Genomic DNA, 15,775 nt, shown 5'->3' with positions numbered 1-15,775 from the left:
TATAATAACCTCTTTAATCACCCTTATTATCATCCCGAATTCTCCATTATCATATCTTAAATATTAAATTCACCTCAAAAGGATAGTCCCTGTGTAGATGGCCTCCCTCCAACTATAACTATTTGAGCGCGTTTTCCATAATTGAAAGTTTTATTTCATTAGGGCAAATTAAATCACAACAGCATAAAAACTACACATATAATTCACTTCCATTCGAGGCATTGCACTCAAAAACCTACAAACTACACATTTATAAGGTAGTTCAGTTGTTTATATTATCCCACTCTTATATCCATTGCAAAAAACAAGCTTAGCACCTGTTGGAACTTCATGTTATGTTGGGCTACAATGCCCACCATCAGGGATATAGGTTTCACTATTTAGCCTCTCATCGTACTTTTATCTCTTGTGATATTGTCTTTGATGAAAATTACTTCCCATTTCCTGTCATTCCTCATATCACCCCAATTTTCCTTACCATATTTGCACCTAGTGTCCTTGGTCCCTTTCCAAGCTTTCAACATGAACTACCTCTTACGGATACCTCCTTTGGTTCCCCGAATATAGTGATGTCCAATTCTCCACTACCTTCCAGTCCAACCATCACACCTCAATCTACAGCGCCTCAACCATAATGTCACCTCTCCAATTTTTGTACTTCAACCACACCTCCCTCTAATGGGTGTCATTAACATCCTCTGTTCCCTTGGAACCCATCTTCATCGACCAATCCCTCTCAACCTCTATGGCGCCATGCTATGGCCAAAGAACACATTGCTCTCATGTCAAACTCCACGTGGAACTTGATTCCAATTCATCTACAGTACAACGTCATTGGATGCAAATGGTTGTTTTGCATGAAACTACATAGTGATGGTCATCTAGAGCATTCAAGGCCCACCTAGTTGTTCAAGGTCTTATTCAAACCCATGTATTGATTACAACGCAACCTTTAGTCCCATTCTAAACAATGATTACTTCATGCATATTGCTTGCTTTTGCATCCACTCATTGAAGGGATATCCAGGAAACTAATATGTCTAACACATTTCTACATTGACCTTCATAAAAACAAGGTTTTTGCATCAGCCACCTTGTTTTGTCTCTTTTCTTCCTCCTCCATACGTTTCTCCTCTTTAACAATCCCTTTATGGTTTCAAATATGCTTTGCATGCCTCATTTTATAAGCTCAGTTTGTTTTTATTATCTCTTGGTTTTTATGATGCTTCTATTGACACCTGTATTTTTAAAAAAACATTTCGAGCTCTTCCTGATATCTGTTATTGTCTATGTTGACAATATTACACTCCTTGGGTGAGATTCTAGGGGGTGCAAGCAATAATCCATGCCCTATGATCCACCTTTGTAATTTACCATCTTGGTCATTCCTGTCATTTTACAGGGCTTGATCTTCAATCGCATCCCTTAGATATCAATCTATCTCAATCATTATGTGCCAAGAATGTCCTCAACACAGTGGGTTTGTAATAAGCTAAAAAGTTGGGGTTTTAATTTGTCATTGGTATATTTGGGATTATATCAAAATTTGGGGTTTTTGAGATAATTCATCATTGATTTTAATTTGTCTGTACTTATTAATGTTAGCTAGTGATGGTTACATATTGTCTCCAAAAAGAACGGTGATTAAGGATTTAATATTCTTAAAATATTTTTTGTTGTGATGGTATAAGAAACGTATAAAACACTGAGTAATGAGAAAATGCGAGGTGAGTATTGATAATTATTGCTCTAATAAAGATGATGATAGTATTTAGAAGATAATACTAATAAAGATTGGAGAAGATCAATTGAATACGAGGATGAAATGACGATAACACAAAGAATGACAAGAGTAAGGTAAAGAGTGAGTCATATAAGGTAAATGAGAAGTAAGTTAATGAAAAGATCGTGACATGAAGGTGATCAGATGTGACTAGAGACTTTACAGATGTGATGTGATGGTGGGATGATGTCAAGAAAGAACAACATAAGGCAAGGATACTAATTGTAGATCCTAATAAATTTTTAGGATCACTGCAATTTGCAAGTGCACGTAAGGTCCCCCTCTTCTTGATTTCCTCTTCCCACACACCCAAGACACCAATCATGGATCTCAGAAATTCACTATCTTTCAAACAGCTTTCATGATTTGGAAGCAAGTTTAAAGATGAATTTGACAACAATCCATGCCTCTGCTCATAGATCAGACGGTATGGACACAAGACAAACCATCCCTCCAAATCTCAGCTCAATAAGAAGTCTAGATCATCACATGTCAAGCTTTGAAGTTGGAGAAATTTTAGTCGTCTATTTTTTTACATCTCCTCATTGGCATTGATGCTTCATCATTTTTCGTTTTCAGAGGAAATGTCCAATCATAAATCATTTAATCGTTGGCGTGACCCCAAACTCCAAGAGCGCCATGTGCATCTATGCTTAAGAAAAAGAGAGAAAAAGAAAAAAAAATTAAATATCATGTTTAATTCTTGTGACGTGGTGGCACTTGGTCACACACCACATCACAAGATTCTTCTTTTTTTAGAAAATTATATGCTGACACGTGTTATTTATGTCAAAAAATGGAGAATATTCCCAATGATTGCTTGATGTGGGACATGTTTCCAAGTCACGTGAAGCTGTCTTTTTTTTAATCAGTTGTGGTAGTACATGTGTATTGCTGCAATTTTATACTTTTCTCTCCCTTCTTTTTTATTATTTTGCTTCTCAATATACAAATCACATTTATTGTCATTTAAATCTCTCATTTATCTCTATTGGTACATGTCGCCCCTGTGAATAAAATTGCCATTATTATACTTTTTTGCAATGATTAGTGCAGCTAATCCTTATGGAACCTTTTGATTGGTCGCCAGTTGGTCGAATTGAATGGCGACATATCATAGGCCGATATTGTAAGGCAAAAATACATCAAAAAATTATGATAAAATAAATATATAATAATAATATCTTTGGTCTTTGAATAGTCATATATCCATGAATATAAACTCAACAAATTCATAAAAAATAAATTCCAAATCAAAAAATTATTTTCCTTAATAATATGATGTCCTAAAAATCATAACCATTAAATCCCCAAAATACAGAATATTTTAATGCGTTTAATGCTTGATACATGGATTTTAAATTATTTTAATGCTTAAAAATATGTAAATATCACAGAAATAATTCATTTATTTGTGCGTTATCAGTTAGGAACACTCTAAACCTGTCAGCACTTTGTGTTGTGTTGACTCCCATCGATGTAGTCATGCAATCTAAACTAGTAAATATGATGCAACTAAATATCAGAAAACTTTTCGGAGTCTTCAATATCTTCCTATTACACAGATTTATATTGCATATGACACCAATAAAATATATCAATATATGCATGATCCTCGGTCCAGTCACTAGGTTGCTCTAAAGTATCATTTGAGTTATATTTTGAGATATATTTAAGGGAACACCAATTGCAATTTAGTTTTGGATCGACATCCTTCTCACAGCTTGAAGTTTTCAGTGACCCTGAGTGGACAGATAATATTGTTAAACGTAGGTCAAACAGCGGTAATCAAATTTTTTGTGGGTCTAATCTGGTAAGTTGAACATTCGGAAATAGAAAATTATGGCCAGGTCGAGCATTGAACTTGAGTATAAAGCTGTAGGAAATGGAACAGCCAAACTTCAATAGATACAATCCTTGCTCAATGAACTACATCTTCCATATATTAAGACTCCTATACTATGGTGTGATAATTTAGGAGATACTTATCTTACAAAGAAATATGTCTTTCATAAATGAACTAAACATATAGAAATATATTTTCACTTTGTTCACAAACGTGTGGGTAGTATTAATAAATACGATAAACATTGTATTTGAGAATTTAAGTATCAAAACTAGATTAATCATATTTTATGAATATTTCATGTAGGAATGGGGGTTCATATTTAAAGTTCATAAATAAATATGGATTAGATGTGCAATTTAAGCATGTTGTAATTTTTTCTTATCAAATATCCCTCAGTTTAATCATTGCTTGTCCCTTAGCAATGTCCATTAGTTTCTCTTCAGGTCATACATTCAACCTTCTCAAAAAGATAGCATGTATAAAATGTGTTTGGTCATATGATATCTGTGATAAAGTTAATGAGATAAATCATCAGAATAGAGTAACGAGTATTCTATAGCTGCTGCTCATTTTGTAGCATATTTCCGAACATTTCATATCTGTAAGATTTTTGCAGACTACATTAAATTATATGGATTGAATAGCACTATACACTCCTTGTTTGATGAGGATAGTTGATCTTGAAAGGATTCGCTTGGAGACTCTAAGAATCAGTAGTAGGTGATTTTCGAGAAAGGAGTCACTGAATTGATCTACATCAGAAATTATTGTTATTATTGAACAATTAGGAAGACTACCCGAAGCCGGTGGCCTACCAACTATCATTAACCGTAAATATTTTGTACAAACAATATACAGTCAGGCCCTAAATAGGCTATCCTCACCCTCCACCCCAAAAAGACATCTACGCCTCCACATCATGAGTGTCGTTCTCCATCGAAGCTGCCCTCCCTTTAAACACTACCTCATTTTGGTGCAGCCATATCGCCCAAAGCACCGCGAGTAAGCCCCCTATTCCAGTCAGCTTCTAAGTCTCCCCTCTAAAACTGAAGCCCAAAAGGCCTCACTTGAGGAGATATCCATCCCCGGTAGTTGCTGCGATGCCCAGACCCCTTGTGTGAACTGACATGTGAAGAACAAGTGGGAGCAGTCTTCCTCTCCCCTATCACACATAGGACAGTCAATGGGAGCCGCGGGGGCCCATCTCCGCCGATAGACCCGTGTGACCAGCCTTCGTCGTCTCAGCCACCAGTTGAAGAGCTGCACTTTAAGGGAGACTTTGTGTGTCATCAACATGTGGCAGGACTTAATGGTTGTCTCATCGTCCCTCACTACTCAGATTTTTGGATATGCATCTTTCATCGAGAAAGACGACCCCCGCCACATCCCGCCATCATGAGAATCAACTGACGGTCTGAGTGGTAGAAGTATCTCTTGCAGCCCCAACAGCTCCTCAAACTGTGGCTCTGATAAAGCTGATGTCAGCATAGGGACCCAAGCCTCACCCCAACATTCCCCGTGGCCTCTGGGTTCCTTGCTAGAGCAAATATCCTTGGGAACCTCAAATTCATGGAGCCATGATTGGACCAGTTGTCAATCCAAAAATGAAATGATGCCCCATCTCCCAATTTGGGCTGAAAGAACTCACGAATGCAAGGTATGGCTTGGTGCAGACCGCTCCAAAGGGGGACTCTTCCATAACTCTAGCCCAACATCTCTCCCAATCTATCTCGGAGCCATACCTTTCTCTCATGACATTGAAAACCAGCCCCTCCACTGAAGTCGCAATCCTTTCCACCCACTTGGTCAATAGTGCCAAATTCATTGATTCCAGATGAAGGATCCCCAACCCTCCTTGCTTTACTGGTCTGCATAGTATCTCCCACGCATCTAGCGGCACCCTTTCTTTCTTTCTTCCTCTCTATGGCCTCCCGAGAAGAATCGTCTCATCGCCCCCTCCAGTTGGTCCACCCCTCTTGCTGGTATTTATAAGTATCGATAAGTAGAATATCGGGATCGTAGAAAGCACTGACCACCAGACTTCCTCCTTTTGAAAGTACTTTGTTCTACCATCCCTCTAGCCACCTTTCTACTTTCTTGTCCAGCAATTGCCATTCAGCAGCTAGAATACGCCGCCCTGTTAGGGGGAGACCCAAGTAACACATTGGGAGCGAGCCTCGAGGTGCGCCTAAAGCTCTAGCACATTGTGCCTCTTCCTTTGAAGAAAGTGCTAAGCTCACGAAAGCCAACTAAGCTCGATTGAGTTCCGACCCCGAGAAGTCCGCAAATAGATCAAGTAATGCCAATACAATACGAGCTTCTGTTATCAAGCCTTCATTGAAAAATGTGGTGTCATCCGCATACTATAGAAGCGGGATGCCCTCAGGGTAGCTCGCCGTCTAAAAGCCCATTGAGTAGGCCTTGTTCGCAGGCTTTGAGTGTGCAGGTAGCTAGGGGGTCTACCGTGACAAGAAACAACAGTGGTGCTAACTAGCAGCCTTGTCAGACTCCCCTTTGAAGGCGGATCCATCCCCCCTCAGCTCAACCATTGGCCAGTATCGATAATGAATGAGACGTAACACACCATCTCACCCAGGTCACCCATTTATCAGGGAACTCACATTTGCACATAACAGACCATAGGAATCTCCAGTCAAGCGAGTCATATGCTTTAGCAAAGTCGACCTTCCATATGAATCCCTTACTCTTGTTCGCCTTCGATGCAGATACGATCTCCCCCGCCACCACCGCACTGTCCACCAGTTGTCAACCCAGGATAAAAGCTGATTGAAATGTCCAATTAGGTGCCCAATTACCACCCTTAGCCAGTTCGCCAACACTTTGGTGATGATAAGATATATAGAATTTGAAAGTGCAATGGGCCTAAAGTCCCCCTCGTTGATGGGACCATAGCGCTTGGGCAGCAGAAATAAGTATGATCGGTCTAGTCGCTCCATGCCATAGTTACCTCCTCGGAACTCTTCTAGTGTACTCATTGCCTCTAATCCAACCCCCTCCCAGAATTCGTTGAAGAAGAATACTGGGAATCCGTCGGGGCCGGTTGATAACACCCTAATTTCGGTCTTTATTTCATGTTATTAGCATGATTTATGCATTTAAAAGGCTTAAATTTGGGTTGTTATCATATATTTACACAAAAATAATGCTTCCAAGTAATTTCTGATTTTTCCCTAATTTTCTGTTAATTATATGAATTTTTAAGGATTTATTGAAGCTCGAAATAATTATTTTTGGATGAAAATGGCACATTCAAAAGTTTATTTCGACATTTATCAACATGGGAATTAATCAGGGAATTTCCTAGAATTTTCTAGAATTTTTTACGAATTTTTAGGAATTTTCTGGGATTTATTTCAAGAAGAAATGCATTTATTCTATGAAAAAAGGGCATATTTATAAGAGAAAAAAATATATTTATGCAATTTCTAGACTTTTTGGGGCCTTTTTGTAACGTTTAGTTGCAAAAGACCCTGAAAACAGCTCTCGGTCGCCACGGCAGGCGTAAAGATCCTATTTAAAATCATTCAGGGTTTTATTGCAATTTTTAATATATATTTTTAATGTTTTAGGAGAAATCGGAGGAGAGAGAGTGCGCCAGCATATACGCAATTACTTTTGGGCGGCGTCAAAAGAAATTCCAGGCTTTTAAGGACTTTTCTGCAAAAGGAGGAGTCAAAATGCGGCAGCCAATGAGAGAGCGACACGTCATTGCGTGTTTAAAAACGAAACTAATAAATAAATCAATTTTAAATCCAATGGATTAAATTGGTTTAAAATTGATTTATTAATAACTTTTGATGCTGAAGTCCGATTGAGATGATTTTTATGGATTTGTTCGTCTTGATCCTCTTTCTATCTGTACGGTTAGATCATTCAGATCTAGCCTACATTGATAGATAAATATTAAGTACTAAACGGGGTAAAATGGTGATTTTACCCTATAACCTAAGTATAAAAGCTAAATTTTGAGAGAGGAGCTCATTCTGGATGGTGCTCTATCACAGCTGCAAGACAGGGAGGAGCTCTAGCTTGGATCAAGTTATCTGGTACTTTTTTTCCTTTATTGTATTTGAACTTTTATGCATTTTGAATGAATTAGGTTAAGTTGTTTGTTTCTTCATCTCTATTCTGATCTGAACTTCTAAATCGCTTGGCTTGAGCGGCATGTACAAGCCCTGATTAGGATTGAGAGGAGAAATTGAGGGATTTACCTTGGCATTCAATTGCATTCCAAAAGAAAACTCTAAAAAATTTAGTTTTAATTCTTAGGAGATTAAGATTTCCCTTTTTATTTCTGATTTAGCAAATTCTCAAAACCAACCAAAACTTAAATCAAAAATTTCTTCCAACCTCTCTAATTGAATTCTTTGATCCATCCAATTGGATCAATTAATTCAATCTAGAGCCCACATTTCTTCTTTTCATCTCATCTCTTGTACCCCCCTCTCTAAATTCTCACCTAATTAGGGTGACTTGATCCTCATTGAAGATCAAATTCACTCTAATTAGGATCTAAAACACCAAAAATAAAATCAAATTGAAATTCCTACTTGCCTCCCTTGGACGACACTCATACTTATCACTATACATATTAAGTAGAGTTTTATAAATTTTATTGCATAAGCCAAAAATTCACAACGACAAGGGCTAAAAATTTTGCGTAATTTTCACCCCTATTTTTGGCTTATCACCGGTGCACACTCTTCATTTAAACCTTTGATTGATTTCCGCATTTCTTCCACGAGGAATGGCTTCACCAGCTCATCTTGTTGGACTTGTGTCACCTTTGATGCACTTCTACCGCTCCATCTCCATTGGTTCCGAGCCCCTCTCTTAGTAGCTTCTCTGAAATGGTTTGCCAGCGCTTCTCCAATCACTTGTGGCCCGATAAGTTCCCGCTCCCCCACTTTTATCTGGAGTATTTGATTTGAGCGTCGTCTTCCATTTGCTGCTAAATGAAAAAAATCGAGTATTGGTATCCCCTTCCTTTAGCCATAGTTGGCGAGAGCGTTGTCTCCAATCAAGTTTTAGCTTCTTGTCTTCCTCTTCCACTATCTCTCAGCATTTTTTTCTCTCCATGCGCTCAATATCAATTAAACCCCGTATAACCTCTAGGGCATCCATCTGCTGAACTCGTGACAGGGCCTCATCTCTACGGCGATGTCGTTCTTCTTGGATTTTTGTCTTGAATTTTATTAGGAGAAGGTGCAATTCTGACAATTTGATGGCCAATTGCGTCGTGGCTATGCCTTGGCTGGGTTCAGATGACCACCATGACATCACTTTTACCCTTTCTCCTGCAACCACGATCCATCCATCTTGAAGTATGTGGGTCTGTTTTGGCCGACATTATTCTGCCAAATAATTGGGCCGTGATCCCATAACGGTCTAGGGAGTGCACGCACATCAGCCAACAGGTATTCTTCCAATAGCTCCATCGAGCATAGAGACCTGTCTAGATGGGAGAGAGTATTAGGTCCCCTCATGCATCTCCATGTGTAGGTACAATTCATCGGCCCCATTTCTTGTATACCCGCTCCTGATATAAAGGATAAAAACTCCCCCGAACCCTGATCTTGCCCTCTCGTCCCGTCTGACCTATCGCCCGACTCCAATGTCACATTAAAATCCCCTCCAATAAGCATGGGGGTCCCCTAGAAGAGGGAGACCACGGCCTCCAGCTCCTCCCATAGTCTGTGTCAGTGTGCTGCGATAACTTGGTCGTAGACAGATGCCACCACATAATGAAAGTTGTTGCTCCTTCTCTTGATTTTAACTATATCCACATACTGCCCTGTCCAAGACCCCTCTTTAGCATAGGTCACCGTGTTCCATGCCACCAATAAGCCCCCCAATCTGCCAACTACATTGATTGCCACGTAACCCTCTAGGAACCCTGGCCCCACTAAGTTCTACTCTCTAGCATCACACCTCTCCACCATTGTCTCATGTAAGCATACCACATCAGCTCCCAATTGCCACAAATACCCTTCCACCACACCACGTCTCCCTTGATCATGGAGATCGTGTACATTCCAGGAGATGCACCTCATAATTGGGTTGATGATTGCACCCGAACAGCTGCTCCGGTAGGAGCTCCACTCTCTCGACCAAATCACGCACCGTCCACTGCATGTCTGAGTTCCTCTCTATCACAGCGTTCTCTCCTTGGCTCAAGAGAGCTGCATTCTTCGTCCCCTCGTTCACCAACGGACACATAACTGCCTATTTTGATGGTCCTTCCATTCTCAACGGCATTTGACCATTTTTCCCCCACACTAATCATGTCGTCTTGCCCTGCTCATCTGTCAAGGCTAATTTCCCCGACGATATACAATATCTTTAAACCGGCAGAGATCTTCCTTGTGGATATGTCGTGTTCTTTGGGCTGCCCTTATTTTCTTACCCCACGGTCCCTGTCCCTCAATGGCAGTGTCCCCCTGATGAGACACCAGGATGGTCAACTCACCCATTTCCTTCGACTTTTGAGGAGGGTCTGACCCGCCACGCTTTGCTGCATGTACATCTGCAGTCAGGGGTGTTGGAGAAACCAATGTCACAGACTCTCCTTGGGTCTAGCCCCCTTTATCTCCTACTAGTGTCAACATGTCCTCTTTGGTCTGCAATGACGTGTGCATTCATTTTGGAGCACTCCCCACCACCTTGCCCTATCGCGTCTAAGGGGCCCCTAGTTACGAAAGGTGCCGACGGAAGCGATCTAGCTCGGATACTTGCCCTGAAAGTTCCATCACAGCCATGAAATTGGACTGACCCAAATATTGGATCTCCCTCCACCAGTTCAACTACCAGCATCACCACGTTAGGGTCCCTAGAATCCAACCCCGACGAGATGATATGCGTAAGTCGCTTGAAAGACTCGACCATCCTCTCGAGCGTCGATCTTCTCTGATGCACCAACGGGACACCATGTGCCTCTACCACTACCCCCTGTCTCCTCCTTTCAGCCCCGTCCATGGGGAGAACACGGTGCCATCTCACCTCCGTGGTGTCTGTGATGCGTCCACCTGCAGACCACAACATATGTCTTCAAGGATACCCCCTGGAGGAATAGGTTATTATTGCTATCCAACCGATGAAAATCTGCTTGATCTGTCGTTAGGAAGTTCTTCCATTAGTCCCTGTGGACCTCCTCCAGATCAGGAGAGCCGCCGTAAATGTCTCCCACCAAGCACTTGTGAAGCATGCTATTGTAATCCTCCCTCTCTTTAGCAAGTGGCTGGACCAGTTGATAGCCTATAGTTCGGAGTGGCTGCTTTGCCCGAGCATGTGTTCCACCACCTTTTCTCTTCCCTTGATGACAATTTACTTGGCAATGGCCTGCCCTGTTGCATCTACGAAAAATCACAGGCTCTCTACACTCACGTGCATAATGTCCCTATGCTAAGCACCTAAAACATCTGTTAGCCTTGCCGAACAATTGTGGGAGGGGCAGCATGTTCTTAGTGTGTGTCTTCTTAGAGTGCCGGAGTCTCATTGTCACCCAACCTTCCACATCCTCCATCTTGCCGCCTCCGTTGTCAGCCCGTGCTCGCTCCATCATTCCCTCATGTGCTGTCGACACTGGCCGGCTTGAATTGGCAACGCCATGCATGATTTCATCCCCGCGAAGCCCTTCTTTTATGGAACTTGCATGGATACCACGATGAGAATCTTGGACGAAGCCCACGCGGAGGGCGGAGGGGACTGCCATGAGGGGCGGGTGGGGGGGGGGGGACCTCCGTCAACGCCCGCGCGGATCTATATCAAAAAAATAAGCATATTTTGTTTGTTTTTTTTTGGATTGTTTGAATTCATCTTTAGTCAACAAGATGTTTATTTTAAGATAATTAACATGGCATTTAATTAATAAGGATATTAATTAAAAAAGCTCTTTAATAAATTTTCAGATAATTAAAATGATTATTTAAAATTAATAAACTAAGATATACAAAACACGAGGGGAGGGTCACACGAAGGGGGGGGGGATGTGGTCGGGCTCGCACGGTGGAAGGGGGGGGGACAGGTCGTGCTCTGGCTTGCACGGCGGAGAGGACCGCCAAACGGGGGGGGGGGGGGGCAGCATTCCTCCGACAACGCCCACACGGATCTTTAGTCAAAAAATAAGTATACTTTGTTTTTTTAGATTGTTTGAATTCATCTTTACTCAACAAGATGTTTATATAAAATTAATAAGCATATTAATTAACAAAGTTCTTTAATTATCAAAATTTTGAGATAATTAAAACGATAATTTAAAATTAATAAACTAAGAGATACAAATCACGAGCCATTAAATAGAAAGAACAACAGGGTTGTAAGCTTTTGTATAGTAAAAAGGACAAATCACAAATAAATTAAAATATACCATGAAATATAAAATTTGGAATTAAGAATTTTTTGGAAGAAAAAAATTATAAAATTAGGAAATCATGAAATATAAAAGACAAATCACAAATAAATGAATAAAACAGAGCAACTAGGTACAAGTTAATAGATCATTTACATGAAAACTTGAAAACTAAGAAACAAAGAAATACAAATAAAAGTTAAAGGAAATCTCAGATGGTAATAGGTTCCCAGAAAAATACTAGAGGAGAGCCACAGGATAGTAACTTTGCAGAAAATTTTTAGGAACATTATTGAAAGAACTTTAAAAAAATAAAAAAAAAAGCTTTGATTGGAAAATAGGCAACGAAAAAAAACAAAATAAAATCTAGAAACAAGAAAAACTGACCCAAAAGATTTAAACCCTGGGTCAAAAAAATAAGCTATGATTAGGGTGTATTATTACACTGGTACCTTTGAAAGAGCTGTGGCACATGATTTATTGAAAGTTTCTACACTGGACATCACAGACATTATCACAAGAGGAGACTGGTTGAGGCATACACCAATTTAACCTTGTAATACCCGAGGATGTGAGAAGAACTACCACAGAAGGGGAGTAACTTGGATGTATGAGGCACGGTGTTCGTGCCACATGCATGTCACAAAAGCACAACCTCATACTATTATCATGCATATGGGTTGCCTCGTGGTGTTGGAGAAATCTATGAAGCACTATGATATCCAAAGTTCTCACCGACGAAGGTTACATGTTTCATGTTACTTACAAGTTGCATTTATAGTCTTGTATGGGAAGCATTATGAGATATATTGTGGCAGGCTTCACTATACTGTATCTTGTAGCAAGTAATCAGCATGTTGTTTAAAAACCTTTGTCATTGTTTCTCTTTTAAATATTTAGTTTTTTATTTGTTTCTTTCAGGTGTGCATTAGCTGTTCATCATTCAGCACCTGATAGTCATTTCAAATATCAAGGCTGAAGTATATTACATAACTGGGGCTGGGGTAATCTAATCATGTTTTTTCTTTGAAATCTTGTCATGCTTATGAGACCACTAAGTATTGGAATTTCTCATTTACATTAGTCACATTTCTGCATGTGACTTGTACACAATGTTCTAGGCCCAAAACTTGTGTTATTTTACACTAGTTTTCCCTTTTATATGTGTGTTCTCGCTAAAACATCTCGTAAGTGACACATTAGTCTCTGCTGTATTGGATTTTTCAAAATGTAGAATTTAGTTCCACTCAAAATTTTTGGTCCACAAGCAGGAAAACAGAAGACCTGGGTAGATGTCCCATGATATTATTTCTGGATTATATCTAAAAAATAAAAAAAGACCATAAATTTTAAATTGTACCTGGTATAGGTCTGTTTTAGTGGTGTCTAATCAAATTGTACCCAGTCTTGGGTTGTACTGGCTGGGGTTGTAGCTGCTGGAGTTGGCGCCGCCGGGCCACCTGAGTCAGAGTCAAATATTTCCCACTGCGTTGCACCTGAGACAACTTTGCTGCTGCTGTTGCCGAATGGACGGCCGTTCCTCTCCTTCAGGGTATCAAGCGTGTCTACCAAGCTCTGCACCCGCCGCACCTAGCAACATCACAGAAATAAACCAACATTAAATGGAAGATATTGGATTCCTGTTTTAGTTCAATACACAGTTCAGAGCCCTACAACCATCTCAAGGATGATTCAAATCTCAAGATGGATGCACTGACGAATCAAAGTTGGCAAAAATTAGCCTGACAAATAATATTTAAAAGCCTAATTAAAATAGCAAGCTGGATCCCCAACCCTAATTTAAAAGCGTAATTATATTTTAGAAGCCTAATTTGGGGTGTTTTCATTCAGAGGAACCTTGATGTAGGCTCATATTGAGGAAGGGGTTTATTCGAGGAAGATAGAGAAAATGGGAGAGAAAAGAGGATAAAGAACCAGAGGGAAGGTCGATCTAGAAGGGAAGCCACCCGACAATTTGGTCAGGGTATCTTGTTTTAGTACAATCTGCAGTTCAGAGCTCTACCGTCATCTCAAGGCTTATTCAAATATCAAGTTGGATGCACTGACAAATCCACGTTGGCAAAAATTAGCCAGATAAATAAAATTTAAAGGCCTAATAAACATATCAAGCTGGATCCTCAACCCTCTTTTAAATTTTAAATTTGAATTAGCCAACGCAAATTTAAAAGCCTAGTTTGGAGTGAAGGGAAGAAACTGAAACAGAGGAAGGAGTCTGGAAACGATAGAGGAATAGACAGACTTCATTTCTCACTTCTTTGCTGCCCTCTGAGAGGTTTGAAATCGTATACCAAAATGGCCCAAGCAGGCTGAAACGATACAAAATCCTAAAGAGGGTTGAAATCGTATCAGAGAAACAACAGGAATGACAAAATCATAAGTAAATAATTGTTAGCCACATGCAATCGACAAATGAAAGTATGAATCAAGGCATATCCAGGTATCTTACAATAATAAATCACTTTGAGATATAAAAGTAGCATTAAATTACTGCAAACGCCAGAAAAATTAAAAAGCGTGAGATATTTTGTTTTTGTCCAGTATGAAAGAGTATTACGTTCATTTGAAAAATCATACAGAGGAAAATTTCATAGAAATTTGTTTGAAGAAAATTTTCATATAAATGCATATGGATAAAATCAAACCTCGTTGCGTCTCTGAACTTTAGCTTCTCCCTCAGCTTCTATGCAATCCAACTTCAGGAGTTGTCTCATGAGAAGCTCAGGCAATACCAAAAATTCTTGCTCTGAAACTTTGTTTCCACCCTCAATGGCCAAAGCCAGTCGAGAAACCTAAACAAATCAATCAAAGGGATCAAGCAAAGCAAAGTGAAATTCTTCACCCAAAAAAAAAAATCGGCAAAAATTAAAAAACCAACTCATCGACCTTCTCCGCAAGTTTGTCCACCTCAACTCTCACACCAACAACAGCTTCGCAAACGACGGAATCGACCTGATGATACGTCGTTTCCGAGATCTCCTCTTGCTGAACCACAGGACTCGCCATGAGAACGACTCTAGACTGGTCTCTCACACCCGCAGTGTGCAGAAAATCAGCATCCTCCTTCTCTTTTCCTCTGAATAACAACCTCTGTTCGCCGGGCGCCAATCCAAATAGCTCAGCAAGAACTATCTTCAGCTCACCTTAGCAAAATCAAGAAGATCTTCGCTTCAATTTCTCAAAAATTCGACTTATGAGGGAATTATTCGACAGTTCGCTTGCAGGAAGGGTTGACGGAATTACCGAAAGTCGAACGCGGATTAACAGCGACCTCGCGGAAATGAGAACCGCTCGAGATCACGATTTTGATGGTAGTTCCAGATCCATCGATTCCATCTTCCTTCATTACTAGCTGCTTCCCACGGGTCTTCGTCCCAGATTCGACTCCTGTACCATAGACAGAGAAGTACGAAGTCTTTAGACTTCCTGGTCAATGAACTTGTATGTAAGTGCCAATCCCTATGGTTTGATCTATCCAAATAGTGGGCACGGTAAATATTTTTCAAATGATGTTAGTGTTTTCTAAACCTTACCTAAAGTTAGGTCTGGTTCTGGTTTGGACTTGTTTGGTCCCCGTTCCGTCAAGTAGACTAGTCAATGCCAAAGTCAATTAGAAAAGTCAAAATATTATGGACTTCAATAAAGCCCATCGAGGAAAGTAAAAGCTCCTATTAGACGTTGCTTCCTGAATAATATTGGCTCCCGATCATTACACCTAATTAAACATAGCAGTGCTTAGGTATCAGCTCCCAATTAG

At 40.1% G+C, this 15,775-nt stretch overlaps 1 protein-coding gene across 4 annotated transcripts; it reads right to left on the bottom strand.

Annotated features, from left to right (window-relative positions):
- Positions 1-11,622: 11,622 nt before the first annotated feature.
- BAG4 (BCL-2-associated athanogene 4) lies at positions 11,623-15,461 on the bottom strand. Of its 4 annotated transcripts, none has more exons than XM_078579371.1 (5): positions 15,262-15,456; positions 14,905-15,161; positions 14,664-14,810; positions 13,361-13,590; positions 11,623-11,760 (listed from the first exon to the last, which is right to left on the bottom strand). In XM_078579371.1, the coding sequence occupies exons 1-4, from the start codon at positions 15,362-15,364 to the stop codon at positions 13,387-13,389; spliced, it is 711 nt and encodes a 236-aa protein (XP_078435497.1). In that variant the 5' UTR covers positions 15,365-15,456; the 3' UTR covers positions 11,623-11,760; positions 13,361-13,386. The 4 variants fall into 4 exon arrangements, with proteins under 4 accessions (XP_078435497.1, XP_078435504.1, XP_078435488.1 ...); XM_078579378.1 differs by lacking the exon at positions 11,623-11,760 and adding an exon at positions 13,220-13,284; XM_078579385.1 differs by lacking the exon at positions 11,623-11,760 and adding an exon at positions 14,273-14,345 and having other exon boundaries at positions 13,317-13,590; positions 15,262-15,461.
- Positions 15,462-15,775: the final 314 nt, after the last annotated feature.

This window comes from Wolffia australiana, chromosome 1, assembly GCF_029677425.1.
Source record: "Wolffia australiana isolate 7733 chromosome 1, ASM2967742v1".
NCBI classification, from domain to species: domain Eukaryota; kingdom Viridiplantae; phylum Streptophyta; class Magnoliopsida; order Alismatales; family Araceae; genus Wolffia; species Wolffia australiana.
This window is presented reverse-complemented; position numbering and strand designations above follow the sequence as displayed.